Below are 26345 nucleotides of genomic sequence, written 5' to 3' on the forward strand. Positions count from 1 at the left end.
CCTTTATCAAGTCACCCCTCATCCTTCTTCACTCCAATGAGAAAAGCCCTAGCTCCCTCAACTTTTCTTCATAAGACATGCCCTCCAGACCAGGTAGCATCCTGGTAAATCTCCTCTAAACCCTCTCTAAAGCTTCCACATCTTACCTATAATGAGGTAACCAGGACTGAAAACAATATTCCAAGTGTAGTCGAACCAGGGCTTTACAGAGCTGCAGCATAACCTCGTGGCTCTTAACTCAATCCCCTTGCTAATGAAAGCCAACACACCATACGCCTTCTTAACAACCTATCAACCTGGGTGGCAACTTTGAGTTTGCTCAACCAGAACAGACCAAGAAAAACAGTTCCATCAGGGCTGACCTAAAGGAGCAATATCCCCATCTAAAGTCTTGGACAAAAACCCCTTCATTCTGTGAAAAGGAAAATGTCAAAAGAATTTAATGTAATTTTAACCATCAGACGTGGTATTACAATTCAACATGCTTTGTACAGTGGTCCTCAGCACATCCAGTGATACTGACTGTATCTCTACTGATCCTACTCCCTCAACAAGCAATACTGGGATCTGGGAAGGGCTTAATGTAGAAGTATTCCTCGCAATCCCCCGGAGGAAAGGGATGGAATCTTTCCCCCGGAATCTATACCTTGGATCTACAAGCTATCTTCTCCTGAGTCTTAACTGGTGGATAACAACCAGCCTAAAAGATTATAGTAATCAGAGAACTGAGTTTCACCAGGCGATTTTGACACTGACAGTCACTACTACATTGTAGAGAAGACTCATTTAGTGTCAGTCTTGTGGTTAACACCAACACCGAATGGCATTGCTCCATTTTGAATTAAGCCCTGCTCTAGTTTCAGTTCAGAGGAATCTCTGAAGAGGTGGCTGAGGGCTATTCCAGAAAAATGCTGGTTTAACTTCAGCTCAACGGGAATGTATCACATCAGAGAATGATACAACACTAAAAGTGGCCATTCAGCCCATCCTGTCTGTTCTGGTTCCTATCTAATTGGTCCCAATCTCTCATTCTTCTCCTATAGTCTTACAAGTGACTCTATCATTTTATTTGCGCAATTTCCCTTTCAAACCTCTGTCTGAATCTGTTCCCATCAACCTTTCAGGATGTATATTCCATATCCCAACAACTCATTGTTGGTCAAAATAAAACTTACTCTGCTCTATTTCACCAATTATTTTCAAAATTGCTGTCATCTTGTTACTGCGGCCACTGAAAACAGTTTGTCCTTATTTACAATATCAAGTCTACTCCATGATTTTGAACATCTCTATCAAATCAACCCTCAATCTTCTCTGTTCCAAGTGAACCATCCCAGTTTCTTCTCAAAGTTGAAAGGTGACGACCCCCTTCCCTGGTTCCATTCTAGGAAATCTTCTGCGGACCCTCACCAAGGCTTTAACTGAGATGCAATTCTCCAGTTGAGGCCTAACTGATGACCATGTTGCATCTCACTGAGCTGACAGGTTTGTCTTGGCTTTTGGACAGGCGCCCCAGGTTGAGGATTGACAGTGCGAGCTGGCAACAGTGTTGGAGCTTGGAGGATTTCCCAAGGGAGGCCTACTTCAGATCAACCCTAACCTGGAATTTGGGAGCTTAGAAAGATCCGGAGTCACCTGTGATCTCGGAAAACTGGGGAGGGTAAAAGTCCCATTATGGGGAAATGAAAGTAAATTGCATATCTTTGAATATATTTGTTTGTTAGGTATTTTAGTAGGGGAAATGGTAAGAGTTCCAGTTGACTGACAGTCAAGATAGTTCTCTTCGTGTCACGGAGAGCTGTTCGGGAGGGCGGGGGAGGGGTATTGTGAGATTGGATAGCGAGATGGGTGAGTGAGGATAGAAGACTTATAAAGGCACAAGATCACGTTAGAGAAGTGCTCGAGCCAGAGTTGGCAACCCTAACTGAGGGCTAGAAGCCACAACACTCTACACCATCAGGAGGAAGTGAGGACTGCAGATGCTGGAGATCAGAGTCGAGAGTGGGGTGCTGGGAGAGCACAGCAGGCCAGGCAGCATCCGAAGTGCTGGAGAATCGACGTTTCGGGCCGGAGCCCTTCATCAGGAATAAGGCTTGTGGCCCAAGGGGGCTGAGAGATAAATGGGAAGTAGCAGGGGGGGGGGGGGGGGTCGGACTTGGTTGGGGGGGGGGAAGGTAGCTGAGAATGCAATAGGTAGATGAAGGTGGGGCAGACGGTGATAGGTTGGAGAGGAGGGAGAAGTGGATAGATGGAAAAGATGATGAACAGGTCAAGTGGGTGGTGCCGGGTTTGAGGCTTGGGACTGGGATAAGGTGGAGGGGAGGGGAAATGAGGAAACTGGTGAAATCCACCTTGACCCCGTGTGGTTGCAGGGTCCCAAGGCGAAAGATGAGGCATACATTCTCCATAGGTGGAGGACTGGTAAACAGAAAAGAAGGAGGGAGTGAAGGTAAATGAGAAATGTTTATATTGACTGGCCATGGCTACTGAAGTGATGTAAGGATCAGTATTGAGCCTTCATGTATTTACAATCTTAGATTCAAGTCCAACCTGCTCCAGCAGTGTGCAATAACATCTCTGAACATGTTGATTAGAAAAACAGGTTAATTTTTTTTTAAAATTAAGAGACTGCGAATAATGTTTCCTGACAATTCAAATAATGGTGGAGATGTAAGCTGTGGGGAGGACAAAGAGTGACTTCAAAGAGGTTAAATGAGTGGCCAACAAGGTGGCAGGTGGAGTGCAATGTGGCAAAGTGAGAGATTATTCGCTTTGCAGTTGAAGAATAGCAAAGCAAAATAGTTTTCAAAGGCGTAAACCTGATGCTCACGTTCAGACAGCCTTCGATGTAACATAACCAGAAATTGCTGGAAAAGCTCAACAGGTTTGGCAGCATTTGTGGAGAGAAATCAGGGTTAATGTTTCGGGTCGATGTACTTGTACAAAGAACACAAAGATATAGCATGTGGTTCCAGCAAGGAAGCACACTTTAAAGAACTTCCCGAAAGTATATTTAAGGACGGATATTCTTGCATTGAAGACAGCACAGCAGGTTTTCTACATTGGTCCCTGGCTTGAAGGGGCTGCCCCTGAGAGGCTGAGTAATCTGTACTCTTGGAGGTTTGGAACAATGAGACAGTGAAACATTCAAGATTCTGAAGGGGTTTTATGGGTTGATACTGAGAGGCTTTTCTCGCTGACTGAGGAATTTCACAGAATCATTGAATCTCTACAGTGTGGAAGCAGGCCATTCAGCCCATTGAGTCCACAACAGATTCTCCGAAGACCACTCCCCCAACTATCCCTGTAACCCTGTATTTTCTCTGGCTAATTCACCCAGCATGCACATCCTTGGACACGATGGGCAATTTAGCATGGCCAAACTACATAGCCTGGATATCCTTTGACTGTGGGAGGAAACCGGAGGAATCCCATGTAGACACTGGGAGAGCATGCAAACTCCACACAGACAGTCACCCGAGGGCGGAACTGAATCCAGGTCCCTGGCGCTGTGAGGCACCAACGTTAACCACCGAGCCACCATGCTGCTCAATTTTCACTCAGACATCTGCAAAAACTTGGAATTCTCTCCCTCAAAGGGTTGTGGATGCTCCATCACTGAATATGTTTAAGGCTGGAGTACACAGATACTTGGTCTCCCAAGGGAAATGGGGAGTGGACAGAAATCAGCTCTGGTCATATGAAATGGGGGAGCAATCTGGGTGGGTTGCTCTACTCCTGCACCTATTTCTCACGTTCTCATGTAACTTTGGTACTTTCCTCATTTGCCATCCACAGAGGGATCACAATCAGTAAACCTGGCTGATCTGTTTCCATTTCTCACCTTCCACCCCTCCCAAATAATCTAAATAATGTTGAGACCGGCTAACTCAATACGGGTTAATTGTATTTCCTGAAACCATCAGCACATTGGGCAATGACTGTTTTCTACAGGAAGGAGCACATTACACTGCGAGACACATGCAGCACATACATATATATATTGGGCATTGAGTCCATTGAAAAGGCTGGGGTATAAAAAACAACAAACCAGTGAAAGCCATTAGCATGAAAATATTAATTAGAACAGTGCAGTTGTGCTCAAAAGTAAATATGAAAGAGTACATCCAAAAATAGATTTGTTTTTGCTCAACTGCATGTCCTGAAATGGAACAAGCTGTCCTGCAGGACCTGTCAGTTCAGGCTCTGTGAACACTTGGATGAGCACACAGCCTTCCATGTGTGCTAATGCTCTCTCTCTGTCTTGCTGTCTCTCCCTTGATTGTTCTCTCTTAACATTCTACTCTGTCTCTCTCCATCTCGGTCTCTCACCCTCCTTTCCTGTCTCTCTTTTTCAATGTCTCCCTCACACTGTCTCTATTTTTCTCTACCTCCTTCCCTCTGTCTCTCCCTTTCTCTCTGATGCTTCCTGTCTCTCCATCCCGCTCCCTGATAATTTCTCTCCCACTCTCTGGAGTCCCTCTATCTCTGCCTTGCTTTCTTTCCCTCCAACTTTCTCCATCTCCTTCTCTCTGTCCAGATTTCCTTTTCTCAGACTCTCTTTTTTTCTCTTGTCTTGATCTCACTCACTCCATCTCTGTCAGTTTCCCCTTCACTCGCACCCTCCTCTCACTCTGCCACTTTCTCTCCTGTCTCTTTCATTTCCCCATCTCTCTCCGCAACAAAAATCAGACACCGTTAAAACTACAGAAGAACAATGACCTTGAGTTTAAGATGTAAACAGTGAATTCTTGCTGAGATCAGAAGGAGGGTGTGGAGGTTAAAATCATCCAAGGTGCAGCAGAATGTTCAAAAACTTCTATTTTCTCGAATTGTTGAATTGGGGAGGGGGGGGAAGGAAGGGCTGGAGCGACGTCGGGTGGGGAAATGATGTGCAAAAAGCCTACAGGCGTAGCCTTCTGAAAACAGAAAGAAAAAATGTTGGAAGCAACACAGTACAAACATCAGCACTTGTGCAGGCTTTCTGTTTTCACTTTGGATTTTCAGCAAATGCACTTTATCTGTACAGAACAATCAATGGATTCCCAAAGGAAATTGAAGATTAAACAGTCTGGAATTTGGGATGGGGCGCATTACAGACTGTGACAATACCTTTGTGTTACATGATAGGCATTCACAGAAAATTAGATGGAAATTACAGACAGGCTCAGGCCATTCAGCTCAAACGATCTATACCATGTGAGCCTCCTGGCTTGTCCTTTTGCCTCAAGAGTTTGGCGAGCTTCCTCAATGCGTCTGTGGGACCTGCCTCCCCTCCTTCCTGCAACAAGTGAGTTACCCACATTTTCACCACTCTCAGTGCGAGGAGTCGGGAGTTTAAAGCAGTAAGTTATAGGTCTTAAAACACCAAATAATGCACAATTATACTAACTGATAAAGGATATGCCTGCTTAACAGAATAAGTCACAAGGTTCAACAGTTTCCTTTCAAACAGCACACAATCTTAGTATCAACTAAACCATCTCACAGCCAATAAATTGCTGTGTTGAACAAAGAAATCTGGACTATTTTTCCCCTCGGGCCTGTTCCCCCATTCGATAGAATTGTGACTGATCTGATTTGTAGCCTCAACTACACTCTCCTGTGCACCTCGCTCCCCCTCCATATCCATTGACTCCCCAGTCAATCCAGGATCTAACTCAACTTCAAATAAATTCCATGCCCCAGCCTTCACTGCGCTCTGGGGAAGAGAATGAAACTGACTAATGATCTGAGGAAAGAAAGCAATTCTCCTCATATCTGTCTTTCATGGAAGACCCCTTATTTTTTAAACAGGGTTCCTCCGCGCCCCCCGTTCTAGTCTCTCCCACAAGGGGAAATGTCCCTTCAGCCTCCACTCTGTCAAGTCCCCTCAGAAGCTCATACATTTCAATAAGGCCACCCTGTACTCTTCTAACCATCAGCATGTACAGACTCAATCTGACCTCATAAGAAAATCCCTTCATCTTAGGAATCAGTCAGAGATGTGCTTACTGCTGTAATATAAGAAACGTGGCGAGCAGATGTATGATAATGAATCTGTTTTTAATCATGTGGGCTGAGATATAAATATTGGCCCAGACACTGGGAGAATTCCCCTGCTCTTCTTTGAAGTACACATTTGGGATCTTTTACAATTGGCTTAGTGCAAGAAGATAGGGTCTCAGTTTAGCACCTCATTGAATTGATGACACTACCAAAACTCCCTCAGCACTGCACTGGAGCATCGGCCAGGAACGTGCGCTCCAGAGTGAGACCCCTGAACCCATAACACTCCAACTGAGAGGCCACAGCCGACACCGTCTCGTTGTCTCCCATCCAGACAAAGGACAAGTCACTGCTCTGTCTCAGGGGTTCGGAGGGAGGGAAAACAGCTGGACGGTCAATGGCCCCAGCCAGACATCACTGTAAAGTCCACATCAATCAGACCTTTGCAACTGAAAACTGAGCTGATTATTTCGATCAAGAGCTCTGAGTGCACTACCCACATGCTCACTCCGGATGGATTTGACAGTAGTACGATGTGATGTGAACAAATGCACTCTCGTTAATAAATCATAAAGTGTATGTTATATTATTGCAGTGTGCCTGGCTGCACTTTGAGGGTGGGCATTGCAAAACCCCAGGAATATCAAACCTTTCTTTAAACTGGGGTCACTGACCTTTGTATGCAACCCACAGGAGTCTTTTTTTTATTTGATTCATTTTCATCTTGTTGATGTCATTGAAAAGACGGGTATTTATTGCCCATCACCGTTGCCCTGGTGATGGTGCTGACACAAATTGAGTATTGTCAGAAGATAGTGAAGCATTAATACGGGGTGCTCGTGCTGTGGTGGGCATCATCCTTGCCTTTGAGCAGAAACTCCGAGTTCAAATCCCACTCTCAGGCTTTAGGGCCAATGACAGAGTGCCCATGGTGTGCTAAATCCTTCCAAAATGTAACACTGGGGTCAGCCAGAACCAGTAGCTAGCTACAATGCAAAAGCCTCCTCATGTTATAAAGACAAGTGTGCAGCTATCTGTGGCAACTGTCCCCATCATTTCAAAGGATTGTTTAGCCAGAGGAAGTGGTGGAGGCTGGTACAAATGCAACACTTAAGAGGCATTTGGATGGGTATATGAATAGGAAGGGTTTGGAGGGATATGGGCCGGGTGCTGGCAGGTGGGACTAGCTTGGGTTGGGATAGCTGGTCGGCATGGACGGGTTGGACCGAAGGGTCTGTTTCTGTGCTGTACAACTCTATGACTCTATGATGAGGACAGAGTTATACAAGGTGGTGTCAGACAGATAGGCCAGACAAAGCACAGACAGAATGTTTCCCATCAGCAGGACACTAATGAATTCTCGGAAACTAACTGACTCCTCGTTGCTTTCTCTGACTTGTATGTAGATCTGGAGTACTGTGAACAGCTCATCACAACATTTTTAAAAAAGGATATAGACAAACATTAGAAGGTGCACAAAAGACTTTGAAGAATTAAAACAAAACAGAGAAGGAACAGGTATCAGTAAAGGAGAACTCTGCTCTAGAAAATAAAGGGGTGATGTGATAGAAGTCTTCAAAATTATGATTCCAGTCAGGTATAGGCAGAGAAGATGAACTTACGTTTGAGGGAGTCCAGGAGCCATTATTTATCAGATGGTCCCTAATAAACCCAGTTGTGAATTCAGGAGAACCTTCTTTTCCCACAGAGTGGTGAGTATGAGGTTGAGGCGAGTAGCATTGAGGGAACATGAATAAATTTATGAGGGAGAAAGACATGGAAAAATCTGGTAATAGTCAAATGAAGGTAGACAAAGGCTTGTGTGGGGCATTAACACTGGCACAGCACAGCTGGGCTGAATGGCCTGTTTCTTATATACGGATGACAGCCGGCTCTATCTCACCGTCACTTCTCCCAACTCCTCCACTGACGCTAAACTATTATAGAAGAGACCCTCCCTCATAAGCAGAGAATGGATAGGCAGACACTTTCTCTCATCAATTACCAGGAAGAATAAAGGTCTGCCTTCAGTTGCCTTGGCCCAGGCTCTGGAACTCTCTCCCTACACTTCTCTGCCTCTCAACCTTACCTTCCTCCTTTAAGACACTCCTTAAACCTTTAACTAAGCTTTCAGTGACCTGACCTAACAGCTCTTTCTGTTGTGCGAGCTGTCATACCTTGTTTTATAATGTTTCTGTGAAGTGCTGACATTTCACTGCATTAATGGTGCTATGTAAATGCAAGTTGTTGTGGGGTTACATAGACGTGTGACAGAGAAGGGATTGGGAAGTAAGCAATTAGGGTTGGGTTGAAGTCAGGTGGGAGGAGGCTAGCATGAAGCATTAACACTAGCATGGACCATATGGCTGACACGGCTGGCCACAGAGTCACAGAGTCATAGAGATGCACAGCATGGAAACAGAGCCTTCGGTCCAACCCGTCCATGCCGACCAGATATCCCAACCCAATCTAGTCCCACCTGCCAGCACCCGGCCCATATCCCTCCAAACCCTTCCTATTCATATACCCATCCAAATGCCTCTTAAATGCTGCAATTGTACCAGCCTCCACCCACATCCTCTGGCAGCTCATTCCATACACGTACCACCCTCTGCGTGAAAACGTTGCCCCTTAGGTCTCTTTTAAATCTTTCCCCTCTCACCCTAAACCTATACCCTCTAGTTCTGGACTCCCCGACCCCAGGGGAAAGACTTTGTCTATTTATCCTATTCATGCCCCTCATAATTTTGTAAACCTCTATAAGGTCACTCCTCAGCCTCCAACGCTCCAGGGAAAACAGCCCCAGCCTGTTCAACCTTTCCCTATAGCTCAAACCCTCCAACCCTGACAACATCCTTGTAAATCTTTTCTGAACCCTTTCAAGTTTCACAACATCTTTCTGATAGGAAGGAGACCAGAATTGCATGCAATATTCCAACAGTGGCCTAAGCAATGTCCTGTACAGCCTCAACATGACCTCCCAACTCCTGTACTCAATACTCTGACCAATAAAGGAAAGCATACCAAACGCCTTCTTCACTATCCTATCTACCTGCGACTGGTCCTGGGCTGTAAATTTAGTGTAATTCTATATAATCTGATAATGACCAGATAGTCTAATTTTAACATAACTCGTGCAGAGTGGGACACCAGGGAGAAGTGTTTTGGAAGATAGTGCTGTAAGTTCCTTTACCTCGAACTGAGGAGGCACATGGGGCCTGGGGTTTAATGTCTCCACTGAAAGACAGTGCCTCTCACAATCCAGCAGTCCCTCCATACTGGGACTGGGAATGTCAGTAATGAAGCTGCAAAATAATGAGCTTGTGATCCAATATACAGTTCACAGAGTTACACAATGATACAGAACCACTCATGCAATCATGTCTTTGAAAGAACTTTCTAATTTATCCCACTCTCTTAAACTTTCTATCAAATCTCCAGAGTGGAGCTTCTCCCAATTTATCGTCGAGATTAGAATGGTGCTGGAAAAGCACAGCAGGTCAGGCAGCATCCGAGGAGCAGGAAAATCGACGTTTCAGGCAAAAGCCCTTCATCAGGAATCTCCCAATTTATATCCACTTCCCAGCCCAGAGAGGGAAAGCTTCTCGCTGGACTGTGGGTTGACAACATGCCAGTGACTTAGCCCAGAATATTGTCATGAAGTTACAGACATCTGGATGTGACTGGGGGCAGCTATTCTCGATTGTGCCCCCTCACAACCCCTTAAAGCTTGAACATCTCTATTGGCTTCCTTTTCAATCTCCTGTTTTGGGAGGGAGAACAATGAGAGCAAGAATACGCATTGTATGGAAAGAAAGCGACAAGAACTAGCACATCGGAGAAGTTCAGGTATCTTTAAACTTGAAATGACAAGTAATGAACCTGCAAAATAATAAGCTTGTAATCCTATGTACAGTTCATGGAATCATACAATGAGACAGAACTACTCAGGTAATCGTGTCTTTGAAAGAGCTTTCTAATTCATTCCCATTTTCTTAAATTTTCTATAAAGCTTTGTGCGTTTTTCATTTCAAATATTTCTTTAATTCCTGTTCACCTGCTATCAATGAAACTGCTCCAGCGCCCTTTCAGACAGTGCATTCCAGGTCAGAACTTAGTACTTTAAAAAATATTCCCTCATTTTCAATTTGGTTTTGTCAGCAATTTTCTTAAGTCTGTGCCTTTTGATTATACAGTATCTCTTTCTTCCAGCGACAACCAATCATAGAGTCATAGAGATGTACAGCATGGAAACAGACCCTTCAGTCCAACCCGTCCAGATATCCCAACCCAATCTAGTCCCACCTGCCAGCACCCGGCCCATATCCCTCCAAACCCTTCCTATTCATATACCCATCCAAATGCCTCTTAAATGTTGCAATTGTACCAGCCTCCACCACATCCTCTGGCAGCTCATTCCATACACGTACTACCCTCTGCGTGAAAAAGTTGCCCCTTAGGTCTCTTTTATATCTTTCCCCTCTCACCCTAAACCTTATGCCCTCTAGTTCTGGACTCCGTGACCCGAGGGAAAAGACTTTGTCAATTTATCCTATCCATGCCCCTCATAATTTTGTAAACTTCTATAAGGTCACCCCATAGCCTCCGACGCTCCAGGGAAAACAGACCCAGCCTGTTCAGCCTCTCCCTATCGCTCAAACCTCATCCTCTTGAATACCTCAATTAAATCTCCCCTGAACCTTCTCTGTTCTGAGGCAAACAACCCCAATTTCTGAAAGTCTGTCTCCATAACTGAAATCCCTCGTTGCTGGTTATGTTTTGGCTGATCTCTTTTGCGGATTCTCCAAGAGTGGCGCAACCCAGAAACACAATACTCTTAGTGAGGCCTAACCAGTGATTTATAATAGCTGAATTCTTGGTGTAGCCTTTTCAGTTTGCATGTGGTTTTGGGTACTTGTGTGGGTACTTGGCGTAATGATTGTCAAGCCTTTTCTCTCTCCCAGTTTCTTCCTGGAGGTGTTAACTCAGATTAAAATCAAGAGCTTCCCCTTCTTTAGGTCCATCCTTTGCCAATGAGGTGAGGCTCAATTGGGAGCCATCAAGATTCCCCATCAATATCCTGGGAGTTATCACTGACCAGAAACGCAAGTAGACTTGTCACATAAGTACTGCGGCTCCAGGAGCAGGTCAGAGGCTGGGAATTCTACCAAGAAACTCACCTCCTGACTCCCCCAAGCCTATTCACCATCTACAAGGCACAAATCTGGAGTGTGATGGAATACTCTCCACTTGCCTGGATGGGTGCAGTTCCAACAAGAAGCTTGACACCATCCAGGATAAAGCAGGCCACTTGACTGACATCACGTCCACCAACATCCATTCCCTTGATCACCAATGCTTAGTAGCAGCAACTGTACTGTCTGTAGGGTGCACTGCATAAATCCAACAAAGGCACCTTCCAGACATTCAAACATTTCCAACTAGAAGGGCAAGGGCAGCAGACAACCTGGGTACAGCACCCCCTACAAGTTCCCCTCCAAGCCACTCACCGTCCTGACTTGGAAACAGATCTCTGTTCCTTCACTGTCGCTGGGTCAAGATCCTGGAATTCCCTCCCTAATGGCATTGTGGGTCTACATGCAGCACATGGACTGCAACAGTTTGAGAAGGCAGCTCACCATCACCTTCTCAAGAGCAAGTAGGGATGGGCAATAAATGCTGGCTCAAACAGCGAAACCCAGTATCCATGAATGAATTAAAAAATTATAATGCTGAGTCCCAATATTCACACTGGAATCTCAAGCCTTTGAGTCCACTTGGGATCAGAGGTTAAAAGTGTAGGACTCCCAAACCCTTCAGTTGTGTTGCTGAGGCACTAAGGAACAGGGGAACGGGATAGTATCCTGTAATGTAGTGCTTCTCAAAGTAGGGGTCGGGGCCCAATGTGGGCTGAAATTTTGGGGTAGTGAACTCTGAGGCAGTAACAGCTGCTGTAGAGCTCTAATGAAGTTGCAATAGCTGTACTCTGCTGTAACAACACTCGTTCTCAGAGCCTGCAAAGCCCGTGCTCTCAGTACCCAGTGAAGGCTTGCAACAATTTTCAAGTCTTGAAATTGAGTAACACTGGGGAAAAAGTTTGGAAAGGCACTGCTGTATTATGTGTGGGTTTGCACACCTCCATGTGGGTGGGTGGAGGTGTATGTGTGTGTGAGAGAGTGTGAGTGAGTGTGAGAGTGTGAGTGAGTGTGTGTGTGTGTGTGAGTGAGAGAGAGTGAGTGTGTGTATGTGTGAGTGAGTGATTGTTAGTGGGCGGCACGGTGGCACAGTGGTTAGCACTGCTGCCTCACAGCGCCAGAGACCCGGGTTCAATTCCCGCCTCAGGCGACTGACTGTGTGGAGTTTGCACATTCTCCCCGTGTCTGCGTGGGTTTCCTCCGGGTGCTCCGGTTTCCTCCCACAGTCCAAAGATGTGCAGGCCAGGTGAATTGGCCATGCTAAATTGCCTGTAGTGTTAGGTAAGGGGTAAAGGTAGGGGTATGGGTGGGTTGCGCTTCGGCGGGGCGGTGTGGACTTGTTGGGCCGAAGGGCCTGTTTCCACACTGTAAGTAAGTAATCTAAGTGTGAGTGTGTGCATGTGTGTGAGTGAGTGATTGAGTGTGTTTGTATGTGTGTGAGTGAAAGAGAGAAACAGGGTGTGTGTGAGAGTGAGTGACCGAGGGAGGGAGAGTGTGTGTGTGTGTGTGTGTTTGTGTATGAGTGTGTGTGTTGGGTTGGGGTGGGGTGGGGTGGGTCGCTCTCTCTCCAGAAAGACATTTGGGACTCTGTTTAGTTGGTCACTGAAAGGAAACTTATGAATTCTTATGAAATTTATGAGTTCTTATGAAAGTATGAGGAGGGTAGTGATAGTTGGTGGAACGGACAGACACATGACACATAAAATGGAACGCATCTCAGTGTGAAGTGATGCTTTCTGGTAGGAAGAACAAGAAGCAATACAAAATTGTAAAGATGGTACAGAATCAGAGGGACCTGGGAGTTTACGAGTACAGGTACATCTTTGAAGGTGGCATAGAAACATATGAATTAGTTGTGGGCCATTCAGCCCCTCTAGCCTGCTCCATCATTCAATAAAATCATAGCTGGGGTGTTTGTGCCCTCAACTTCACAACCTCATTAATGCTTGACTCAATTGTTTTTGAAGAATATATCTATCTCTGTCTTCAAAATGTTCAATGACCTTCCTTCAGGTGCTCTGTGTGGAATTTCAAAGACTCATGACTCTCTCCTTATCTCCATCTGAAATGGGAGACTGCTTATTTTTAAACTGTGTCCCCTGGTTCTTATCTCCCCCAAAAGGGGAAATGTCCATTCAGCAAATCCATTTCATGTCTCCAAAAAAGCATTCCAACCCCCAAAAAATATCAGGAGAAATCATTAAAACTGGAAGTTATGTCACACCTTAGAAAACGCTGGGGTGGCCTCAGCTGGAGTACAGTGTCCAGTCTGGACAACTTACTTTAGAAAGGATGTGAAGGGATGAGAGGGTACAGAAAAGATTTACAAAAAGGGTTCCATGGATGAGGGACTTGTACAAACCAATTATTTTAATGTTTCTATTTTTTTGATTGTGAACTGAAATGGGAATAAGACTAATTTAAAAACCAAGTCTTGTTGAAGGGTTACTGCACTTTTTAAAAGCAAGTAACCTGCCACACATTGGAAGTGCTGTTTACACAGCTGCTTGTTTGAGCAGTGGAGAGAGCGTAGTTACAGGTAAGCTGGAGTCTGGGAGTGTGCATGAACAGAGATTTGGCTGGCAACCAGTCACTGATGAATCTGTGGAATAATGGTGAGTTAGCAATGACAAGGCCTCCAGCCTGGCAACAACTATGTGATTGGCTCCCAAAGGAACAGCTCAGAGAATGTGAACGTTCGGGTCAGAGGCTATCAACTCTCTGGAAGCAAGGAGCTGTGTTTTTGCCCCACAGTAAAATACATCTCAAGCCTGAAGATAGCCAGTTTCTCTATCCTCATGTGTTCACTTAGGATGAGAGGTTGAAAGTGTCGGACTCTCAAACCCATCAGCTGGGTTGCTGAGGCAGTGAAGCAATTTTAGTAAGGGGCAGAGGAGGAGGGTAATATCCTGTAATGTAGTGCTGTGACTTTTAATCAGTAAGTCAGGGACCTTTATAAGTATGAACCAGTCACCCTGTGCCCTGAAAACGAGTATCTGGAGAAATAACGCTCTGATCAGCAAAAGTATCATCTCAGCAAACCCTGTGGACAGGGCCCACTGAACTGCCTTCCCAGCCTTTTCCTCTGCCCACATTATTTCCTGTCTACTTTTTTTTGTATGCAGAGGGGAGTTTATAAGGGCCTTAAGAGTTTTTAACTAGTTGAGCTGTATGTTGATGGTTCGTAATTATTTATTTATAATTAATAGTAACCCTTGTTAAGTGCAAAAACCTGGTCCATGCTTACTGACAATTGGGAAGTTTTGCATACTTTAAAAACTTTTTAACTTTTGAGATGACTCCAGGAAGAGTGGAGCTTGTATTTCCAATGCTTACTAACCCAGTGAGGTGTAACAGACTTCAATTACAATGATAGATTGGAGAGGCTAAGGGCTATTGTCCTTAGAAGAGATTAAGAGGAACTTTGATAGATGGGAATCTGGGTAGAGCAGATAGGGACAAACTGTTCCAGGGTGGGGGACTGAGACGTAGATGACACTGATTTAAGGGAATTGGCAAAAGAAGTGAGAGTGAAATGAGGACAAAATGTTTGGCACAATGGGTGACGAGGATGTGGAATGTACTACCTGAGATTGTGGTGGAGGAAGATTCGATTATCCTTTCAAAAGGGAACTGAATAATTATTAGATTACATTACAGTGTGGAAACAGGCCCTTCGGCCCAACAAGTCCACGCCGACCCGCCGAAGCGAACCCACCCATACCCCTACCCCTACCCCTACATTTACCTCTTACCTAACACTACGGGCAATTTAGCATGGCCAATTCACCTGGCCCTGCACATCTTTGTGACTGTGGGAGGAAACCGGAGCACCCGGAGGAAACCCATGCAGACACGGGGAGAACGTGCAAACTCCACACAGTCAGTCACCTGAGGCGGGAATTGAACCTGGGTCTCTGGCGCTGCGAGGCAACAGTGCTAACCACTGTGCCACCGTGCCGCCCAAAATTATCTGAAGAGAATAAAAGAAGACAGGCTACAGCAACAGGGAATGAACTGGCAATGTTGCTGCTGCAGAGAGCTGGCACTGACATGGCGGGCTGAGTGGCCTCCTCCTATGCTGTGGTCCTTTCCTGATTCTGTGACCAATCTCCAGCCCCCTCCACGTTCTCACTGCCCAAGTCCCACCTGCTTCCCATCCATTCATTTAACAAATGCCCTTTTTGATTCTTCTCCAGTGATTGGGGTTACACAAAGCACAGTGAACATGAGACTGTGCTTTCATTACCTTTATTGAATTAAGTGATATTGAGTTCTCCCATTGTGTCTCATTTACACAGCCCTTTCCCATTCACATTCACTTTCAATCAATGTCTAATTTATACCAGGATGCCCCCTACACCTAAATGAAATCGAAAACCCACAGAATCAAAATTAAGCTGAAGCATTTGGATCTGCGCAGGGACAAATTAAAGGGTAATGGTGTTCATGGAAATAAAGTGTCTGACAAATTGGTTATTGCGTCTTTACAATCATCGTCCAAGTTTATCCGACTAAACAGTGTGTAAACATTAGGGACACTGCTAATATTATTACTCTTCTCAATATACAAAAATGAGATATGAACTGGGTGTGGCAGGTGACTATCAGAGAGAACAGAAAAATAAGACATTGTTCAAATGAAGGGGATTTTAAGCAACTTCAAACAGACACACACGTGCCAAGTGGGACGAAGAAGAACTTACAATTGAATTATAATTTAATGTCCCTTCCATGACATCCCCAGGACACAGTGTAACTAACCAAGCAGTTTCTAAAGTGCAGTCAGCATGTAATATATGAAACCTGGCAGTGAATTTGGAGCAAACCCTCACAAACAGCAGAACCGGTTCCGAAGAAGAGTCATTACACCTGAAACGTTAACGCTGTTTCTCGCTCCACAGGTGCCGCCAGACCTGTTGAGTTTCTCCCACATTGTTTCAGATTTCCAGCATCCACAGAGCGTTTTGCTTTTACCTCAATTTAATATCTAGTCTCGGAGCAAAGAGAGAGGGGCAGTGATAGGAATTGCCCCCTGGAATACAGTAAGAATTTTGTCGGGCGAGAGATTGCCGTTGTCTTTAATGCAGCTCATGAGTTTAATTGGCTGAAACTGGGGCAGGGGTGGGTATACGCCACTGATATGTGATGCCTTATCAATGAGTAAATATGGAAATATGTTGTAAACTTAATAGACTTATTTTTACTGAATGAGATAAAGTGTTTGTGTATCCTTTAATGGCAATGATGGACATAAATGCATTTAAAAGGCTGATCCTTACTAAACCTGAAGGGCTGTTGTGCTACAGTGGCTATGTCCCATGTTGATATGATGGGTCAAAGGGCCTTTTTCTGTTCTGTGGACCTCTATGATTCCATGCCCCTGTCTCTGAGGAAGGAGACCCAGGTTCAAATCCCACCAGCTCCAGAGGTGTGCAATACTATCTTTGAACAAGCTGAGCAGGAAATATTTTTTTTCCTGATTCTTAACAATGTCCAAATTTCAAACTTCCCTCCACTGTCCTCTTAACATTAACTATAGATGGACAGGAATTGCAGACCTTTCCATGTCCTGGGAATAGATGAAAGAATAGATGAAATGTCCAAAACCTTCCACTGCTCTTGAACAACAAAACACCATTCTGAATGGGGCCATAAAGCCTTTGAGATTCTGGTAAATACTTTTTGCTGTATTTCCCAGCAGATTCTCCATGATTTTGTAAGGAGTGCTCTTTATCTGGGGCATCGCAGTTCCTGAGAAGTGAAGGTCCGTTGACTCAACTTTCAAAGACTGGTGACAAATGAACCTTCTGCCACTGTTTCTGAATCAGGGAAATCTGTGGAAAGCACAGCTCCAAAAGGCTGAAAACTGGGTGGAAGTTCTGTTAAGAGGACAAGGTCCGATATACAGCCCAGGCCACATGTGAGTGGGACTGGTGCCAATACACCTGCCTATGGAAGTTCACAGAGTTACTGCAAATGAAGCCAGGAAGATAAGACTTGCGTTTACAGAGTGCTTTATCACATTATAAACTTGCCCTTGCTTGGCACCCTCAGAAATATTGCAAGTCATGTCACATAAACCAATCATGATTGATTTGGGCAAAGAATGAGGCACACAGCTGATGCAATAAAGACAGCAGCTATCTGATGGCTGATCCAGGGAGCTCTACAGCGTTCCTGTGTGGAATCAAACCCCACCCCACATCAAATAAAACCGAAGTACTGTGACTGCTGGAGATCCGAAATCAAAACAGAAGGTGGGGGGACAGACTCTGCAGGTCTTGTAGCATTTTTGGGAGAGAGAAACAAAGTTAACATTCTGGGGGAAAAAAAAGTCATACTAGACTCAAAATGTTAACTCTGTTTCACTCTCTCCCCACAGATGCTGTCAGACCTGCTGAGTCTCTCCAGCACTTTCCGTTTTGATTTCGTAAACTGCCTGAGCTCCACACTTGCAAAATAAAGAATGAGAAAGAGTGATTTGGAGTGAGGGAGTGCATGAGATACCCATTATGCAAGAGGAATTTTGTGGGGGTGAGGTTTGGTAAACATGTCTTGCCCATGCTCACGCTCAACATCCACAACAGCCCTCCACAAAATGACTTGGTCCTTTGTGAATTGTACTACCTGAATTAAGTTAGTATTATGGTGAGTGGGTTACACTGTAGGTACAGTGAAACAACAGGCCACAAGGCTCAACTAGTTTACGTTAACCTTTATGCCCTGCAGGAGCCTTCTCCAACTCCACTTTAACTGATTCTATAAGGGTAACCTTCCAAGCATAGAATTACAGAGATGATACAATGGTGCAGGAGGATGTTGGCTCATTGTGTCTCCAAATGAACCGTTCATTTATTGCCATTCTTCAGTCTCCTCCCCATTAGCCTGAACAGTGTTCACTTTCAAATCACAGTCTAATACCCTCTCAAATGCTCTAGTTGAACCTTTTAGAGGGGCTTGATAGGCTGGGACTTTCTTCACTGTAGCATAGGAGGTTGAGGGGTGACCTTATAGCGGTTTAGAATAGTACGAGGGGCATAAGTGAGGTGAATAACAAAGGTCTTTTCCCTAAGGTGGGGAAGTTCAAACTTGGAGGCATATTTTTAAGGTGAGAGGACAAAGATTTAAAAAGGACATGAGGGGCAATGTTTTTACACTGAGGGTGGTTCATGTGTGGAATGGACTGCTACAAGTGGTGGAGGCAGGTACAATTATAATGTTTAAAAGACATTTGGATCAGCTCATGAATCGAAAGGAAGTTTGGAGGGATATGGTCAAGGACAAGTAGGTGGGACTTGCTTAGTTTGAAAACATGGTTGGCGTGGACCAGTTACCGAACGGTCTGTTTCCGTGCTGTATGACCCTATAACTTTGACTTAATAATGGCTGGAGACCTTCTACACTGACCACGCCTTGACTCACCCTAGAGACAGTAACTCTGAACAGTACAGCATTTTGTCCAATCGCACTGGTGGGATTGCTCCTGATTATGAATCTGAGCCTCTAGTGGTGGGGAGGGAACTCGAACCCATGACCTTTTGACTCTGAGGCATGGGTGAGACACTGAGACATGTTGACAGTTCGACAGGACTTGTGAACACAAATAGAAGTTGATCGAAAGCACAGAAGAGGGCCAGGTTTGCGTAAACATGAAGTCAATGCAGCCGTCAAAAAGTCTGGCTTTCACTCCTCAAACCATTGGTGCAGCCATACCCTAACTTGGCCTGACCAGGACGGGAAAATTGACAAAACACACAAAACAACCTCACTGATGGTATATATCAGTGTCCTTGATGGAAATGGGCAGAAATTTATCTTGCATTATACTTGCACCAAAGGAACAAATTCTCTCAGCTGTAAGGCCCCTCTAAACTACAGTGCATTACCCTATTACAACACACATCTGAATGCATCTCGAATCTCGTCCAAAAATCACGACATGGAGTCATAAAAATGTACAGCACGGAAACAGCCACCATATCCTCTGGCAGCTCACATACACGCACCACCCTCTGTGTGAATAGGTTGCCCCTTAGGCCCCTTTTAAATCTTTCCCCTCTCACCCTAAACCTGTGCCCTCGAGTTCTGGACTCCCCCACCCCAGAAAAAATACCTTGTCTATTTATCTTCTCCATGCCCCTCATGACTTTATAAACCTCTATAAGGTCACCCCTCAGCCTCCAATGCTCCAGGGGAGGTAGACCCAGCGTTTTCAACCTCTCCCTGTAGCTCAAATCCTCCAACCCTGGCAACATCCTTGTAAATCCTTTCTGAACCCTTTCAAGTTTTACAACATCTTTCCGATAGGAAGGAGACCAGAATTGCACACAATATTTCAAAAGTGGCCTAACCAATGTCCTGTACAGCCACAACAAGACCTCCCAACCCCTATACTCAATGCTCTGACCAATAAAGGAAAGCATAACAAACACCTTCTTCATTTTCCTATCTACCTGCAACTCTACTTTCAAGGAGCTATGAACCTGCACTCCAAAGTCTCTTTATTCAGCAACACTCCCCAGTGCTTTACCATTAAGTGTATAAGTCCTGCCCTGATTTGCCTTTCCAAAATGCAGCACCTCACATTTATCTGAATTAAACTCCATTTGCCACTCTTCGACCCATTGGCCTATCTGGTCAAGATCCCGTTGCACTCTGACGTAACCTTCTTTACTGTCCATTATACCTCCAATTTTGTTGTCACCTGCATACTCACTAACCTTACCTGCTATGTTCACATCCAAATCATTTATATAAACGATGAAAAGCAGTGGACCCAGCACCGATCCTTGTGGCACTCCACTGGTCACAGGGCTCCAGACTGAAAGGCAACCATCCACCACAACCTTCCGTCTTCTATCTTTGAGCCAGTTCCATATCCAAATGGTTAGTTCTCTCTGTATTCCATGAGATCCAACCTTGTTAATCAACCTATCATGAGGAATCTTGTCAAAAACCTTACTGAAGTCCATATAGATCACGTCCACTGTTCTGCCCTCAACAATCCTCTTTGTTACTTTCTTCAAAAAATTCAATCAAATTAGTGAGACATGATTTCCCCCACATGATTTCCCCCACTATCCCTAGTCAGATCTTGCCTTTCCAAATACATGTAAATCTTGTCCTTCAGGATTCCCTCCAACAACTTGCCCACCAGCAATGTCAGGCTCACTGGCCTATAGTTCCCTGCATTTTCCTTACCGCTTTTCTTAAACAGTGGCACCACGTTAGCCAACCTCCAGTCTTCTGGCAGCTCACCTGTGACTATCGATGATACAAATATCTCAGCAAAGGGCCCAGCAATCACTTCCCAAGCTTCCCAGATTTGTCCACCTTTATGCGTTTTAAGACATCCAGGATCTCCCCCTCTGTAGTATGGGCATTTTTCAGTATTTCCCACATTCTATATCTTCCATGTCCTTCTCCACAGTAAACACTGATGCAAAATACTTGTTTAGTATGTCCCCCATCTCCTGCAGTTCCACACATAGGCTGCCTTGCTGATCTTTGAGGAGCCCTATTATCTCCCTAGTTACCCTTTTGTCCTTAATGTATTTATAGACTCCCTTTGGATTCCCTTTAGCTTTGGCAAATAGGATTATCTTGTATACCCTTTTTGCGCTCCTGATTTCCCTCTTAACTATATTCTTACTGCCTTTGTACTCTAAGGATTCACTCAATCTATGCCTGACATATACTTCCTTCTCTTTTTTAACCAAAACCTCAATTTTTCTCATCACCCAGCATTTCCTATACCTACCTGCCTTGCCTTTCACCCTAACAGGAATATACTCTTTCTGTACTCTTATCATCTCATTTAGAAGGCCTCCCACTTTCCAGCCAACCCTTTACCTGAGAACATCAACTTTTGAAAGTTCTTGCCTAACACCGTCAAATTGGCCTTCCTCCAATTTAGAACTTCAACTTTTAGATCCGGTCTATCTTTTTCCATCACTATTTTAAAACTAATACAATTATGGTTGCTGGCCCCAAAGTGCTCCCCCACTGACATCTCAGTCACCTGCCTTGCTTTATTTCTCAAGAGTAGGTCAAGTTTTGCACCTTCTCTAGTAGGTACATCCACATACTGAATCAGAGAATTTTCTTGTACATATTTAACAAATTCCTCTCCACCTAAACCTTTAATACAATGGCAGTCCCACTCGATGTTTGGAAAGTTAAAATCCCCTCCCATAATTACACTGTTACTCTTACTGGTAACTGAGATCTTTTTACAAATTTATTTCTCAATTTCCTGCTGACTATTGGGGTGGTCTATAATGCAATCCCAGTAAGGTGATCATCCCTTTCTTATTTCTCAGTCCCACCCAAGTAACTGTTCCCTGGACATAAAAATATGGAAGGGTTTTCTCATTTGTCACAACCATCCATTTATTGTACAGTTCAAACAAAAAGAAACTATGATGGAAAAGCACAGTCCTATCGCAGTGACTATCAATGTATTCTAAATGAGAGGAGAAAATCCATGATTTTGAGCTGTGTCACATCAACACTAACTTCCGAGCAATAGACAAAGCTTCTACCAGTCAACACAGGGCTAACGGAGAACACACAATCCAGACGCAAAAGGATATACCCTCCCACGCAAGTTCCTTTGCATAGAAGTCTGAGCAAAGTACCCCCTCGTCCACACTTCTGTTACCTCTCAACCTGACTATTTCAGCACAATCCTAGCTGTTCTCTCACACTCCACCCATAGTAAACATATAGTCATCCAAATCTCTGCTGCTGGTCTCTTCACAGGTCTTCCCACTGACCTATGTTGCCTCCCATGCACAGTCTTGATTTCAAAGTTCCCATTTGCTACAAACCGACCGACTCCCACAGCTACCTAGATTACACCTCCTCCCACCCTGCCCCCTGTAAAAACGCCATCCCATATTCCCAATTCCTTCTCCTCTGCAGCATCTGCTCCAAGGAGGATCAATTCCAATACCGAACAACCCAGATGGCCTCCTTCTTCAAAGACCGCAATTTCCCCTCCGACGTGGTCGACGATGCTCTCCACCGCATCTCCTCCGCTTCCCGCACCTCTGCCCTTGAACCCCATCCTCTCCAATCGCCACCAGGACAGAACCCCACTGGTCCTCACCTTCCACCCCACCAACTTCTGGATACATTGTATCATCCTCCGTCATTTCCGCCACCTCCAAACAGACCCCACCACCAGGGATATATTCCCCTCCCCACCCCTATCAGCGTTCCGGAGAGACCACTCTATCCGCGGGTCCCTCATCAGGTCCACACCCCCCCACCAACCCAATCTCCACTCCCTGCACCTTCCCCTGCAACCGCAAGAAGTGCAAAACTTGCGCCCACACCTCCCCCCTCACCTCCCTCCAAGGCCCCAATGGATCCTTCCACATCCGTCACAAATTCACCTGCACCTTCTCGCACATCATTTACTGTATCCGTTGGACCCGATGTGGCCTCCTCTACATTGGGGAGACAGGCCGCCTACTTGCGGAATGTTTCAGGGAAAACTTATGGGGCACCCGCATACCAACCAACCCAACCGCCCCGTGGCTGAACACTTTAACTCCCCCTCCCACTCTGCCAAGGACATGCAGGTCCTTGGCCTCCTCCATCGCCAGACCCTGGCCACACGACGCCTGGAGGAAGAGCGCCTCATCTTCCGCCTTGGAACTCTCCAACCACACGGGATGAATGTAGATTTCTCCAGCTTCCTCATTTCCCTTCCCCCTACCTTATCTCAGTCCCAACCCCCGGATTCAGCACCGCCCTCTTGACCTGCAATCTTCTTCCCGATCTCTCCGCCCCCACCCCCTCTCCGGCCTATCACCCTCACCCTCAACTCCTTCCACCTATCATATTCCCAGCGCCCCTCCCCCAAATTCCACCCCCACCACCTTTTATCTCAGCCCGCTTGGCACACCTCATTCCTGAAGAAGGGCTTATGCCCGAAACGTCAATTCTCCTGCTCCTCGGATGCTGCCTGGCCTGCTGCGCTTTTCCAGCACCACACTTTTCAACTCTGGTCTCCAGACCTCACTTTCTCCTTTCAAAGTTCCCATTCCTGTTTTCAAATCCCTCCACTGTATCATCTCTCCCTGCTCTGCAATCTCCTCCAGCTTCTTCAAAATGCCTGTGTTCTAATTCTGGTCTCTTGAACAACCCCTATTTTATTTGCTCCATCGTTGATGACTGTCTTTAGAAGCAAGGATCCTACGTTGTGAACATCCTCGGTGAAGCTATCCTCCTTTCTCCAGATCTCTCAATCCTGTCTCGTCAACTCTCACCAATGGCTGTCGGGCTTGTGTTGAGCATATGGGGTGGGGGTGGAGGGCAGTGTTGAACTCCTCTCGAGGTAGATGCCTTGTGCAGGGCATCTTTTAACATGGGAATGCTGTCACTGTCCTTGACAGAAGGTAGATCCTACTCCAAGATGGCAAGGAAATCTCAAAGATTGGGAATCTCCCTCCTGCTGCAGCCTGCATCCACAGCAGCAGCCATTTACATTGCACCAGCATCTTCCGCCTGCATCACCATTCTGGTCATGTTTTGGATTGCGTGTTGTCTGGCTCCACCATGCTGACCTTATCATCATGGGTGACCCTGCCAGGAATTGAGAACTCCTGGTAGAACACTCAGGCCTCTCCATCGCAACAAGGTGACAATCCACGGAAAGGACAAATCTTGTGTGTTAGGACTCTTGCTGAGGGCACAGCCTCAGGGTGAAGGGACGACTCTTTCGAACTGAGATGAGGAGGAATTTCTTCAGCCAGAGGGTGGTGAATCTGGGGAACTCATTGCCTTTACAGGCTAAGTTATAAGTGTATTTAAGACAGAGATAAATAGTCTCTTGATTGGTAAGGGGATCAAGGGTTACAGGGAGAAGGCAGGAGAATGGGAGTTGAGAAACATGTTAGCCATGATCCAATGGCAGAGCAGACTCAGTGGGCTGAATGGCCTGGGCTTGCTCCCATATCTTATAGTTTTTCTACTCCTCTCTCTCTTCCTTTAAATCAAGATTTAAGCCTATATCTTTGACCAACCTTTTGGTTATCAGGCATATCTGCTCATGTGGTCCACTGCCAGTATTTGCTTAATAATGTTCCAAAGAAGCACATTGGGTTGTTTCGTGGAGTTGAAAGAGCTGTAAGTTGTTGTTAAGAAAACTAATATTATAGACATCAGAGGAATGGCCCATTAAACCTGTCACAAAACAAAAATACTGCACACTCTGATTTATTAACCAAGTTTCTGACCATTGCTTTATGAAATGCCAAGGATCTGAACTTGTGATCCCATTGTCTCAAGCTAGGGGAGCTGTGGGGAAAGCAGGTGCCCTCCACGCATTGCCCTTCACTCGGCCACAGGCCTGGGAATGTGATCTCTTCTTGTCGGTGATAATCCTTCAGGAACCCGCAGCGGATGGGGATTTAACTTTTTCTCTGAACGGTGCCAGTTGTTCTCCGATCAGAGACTCTGCCTTCCCATGGCACCTCTTGTACGTATCTCTGAAAGCAGCCACTATTTCATATCAATGCAGAGTTGACTCATCAGTTCCCACAGAAGCTGTTCTCCGCAGTGAGTTATCCAGCACCGAAAGAACCTCCTTGAAAGTTTATCCAATTTCTGCTGTTCTCCCTGAGCTTCCAATCCTTTTCCCTGAATGTCACTGGAAGGAGAGACTTGCCATCAAAGCTGTTCATCTTGCTGCCTCCAGGACAAATGCAAGAATGCCAAATTTCAGACCATCACAACAATTTACACTGCAGGAGAGAGGGGGCCAATCCTTTTCAAAGATCTATCTGATTCACTGTTGAATGTTACTGTTCAATCCGTATTCATCATGCTTCCAGATAGTGCATTCTAAATCATAACAGCTCAGTACTCCAAACCCCCCCCCCCCCAAAATTATTTTGTCAACTTTCCTAGGTCCTTTGTGAACTTACCTATCAGCCAGTTGAAACAGCTTCCTTTTACTTACTCTGTCAAAGCCCTTCATAATTTCAAACAGCTCTGTTAAATCTCCCCACAATTTTCCTTGCTACATTAACACATTTGGGAGCATAATCACAGATTGGAGTTGGGAAGAGGACTAAGGAAGACTGAGTGCTGATCAGGGACCTGGAAACAGGAATTCCCCCCTCTTCCACAGGTTACAGGCCCGAGTAGATGTACAATTTAAAATGGTATCAACAACACAAGGAACTGCTTGTCAAGAAGCAACTCCTCACCATCTGTCGTGGAAAAGACAGGGACGACATGAAATGCAATCACAATCGTCTTGGCATGTTTCCTCTCGGAACCAAGGCACCCCCGTTTGAAAAGGTAACTTGGAGTGAACAGCGCTTACCATAAGTGGAATGAAGGGTCCAAAAGTCCTCCATTATCACTCGTAGACTTTACGACTGGATAGCTGATAGTTAGACTGGGACACTGTCTGGGAGTTACCAGGAACACCAGATACAAGTTGTCAGCTCCACTCAGGAGGAGAGGCGAGCTAGGAAAGCGTGTGTTCGACCCCCTTCACTGGAAAGTAGAGCGCCGAAGGCCAGCCACACGATTGGAAAACCAAAGTCAGATAGATCTAGGCAGATATATGAACAAAAAAAAACCCAGCTCCACCACATGCAGCAGTGATGTGCACATTCGATCAAAGGTCATGGGCATTTGCGGAGAAAATCCAAATCGGACGCTCCCCCTCTGGCCTTCTCCAGTCTTCCTCGGGAAAATTGGTCAATCCTCAAGCGAAGAAAAATGCAGGCTGATACTCTATATCTCTAAATCCAGCGCCTCGGCATTCTTCACAAATCCATTAATTAACTCCACGACTGTCACAAATCAAAGCCCACACTCAGAGCACTAAGCTCCTTATCTCTATGACGGTCAATTATTAAACTGTACACATGTGTGCTGTGTGCATAAACAGGCTGGGATTTTACCAGCCTCCGCACAACATTTTCATACCATACTCTGCGTTCTCCTACCCCTCCCACCACCTCCTCCCTTCCTCCCCAGCCCCCCCCCAACTGAATAACACATGCTAAAGTAGCTTAAACTATAAAAAGATTCGGGAGATCTTATTACATTAAGCGCAATATAAATGCTCAGATCTCCGGATCAGGAGCCAGTCGAGATAGACTCCAGTAAAAGCATGGTGTTCTTCAA

General features: G+C 45.4%; 1 protein-coding gene across 1 annotated transcript in view; it reads right to left on the reverse strand.

The window, feature by feature from the left end:
• Positions 1 to 26017, reverse strand: part of LOC122554615 (retinoic acid receptor RXR-gamma-A-like) — a 147937-nt gene extending 121920 nt beyond the window's left edge. The window contains exon 1 of the mRNA XM_043699926.2: positions 25531 to 26017. Within this exon, the coding sequence (XP_043555861.1) occupies positions 25531 to 25564 (34 nt within the window). The 5' untranslated portion in view covers positions 25565 to 26017. The remainder of the gene's footprint in view (positions 1 to 25530) is intronic.
• Positions 26018 to 26345: the final 328 nt, after the last annotated feature.

Source organism: Chiloscyllium plagiosum, unplaced genomic scaffold (assembly GCF_037043375.1).
Source record: "Chiloscyllium plagiosum isolate Xiang-an unplaced genomic scaffold, Cpla_swu_hap1 HiC_scaffold_9, whole genome shotgun sequence".
NCBI lineage: Eukaryota > Metazoa > Chordata > Chondrichthyes > Orectolobiformes > Hemiscylliidae > Chiloscyllium > Chiloscyllium plagiosum.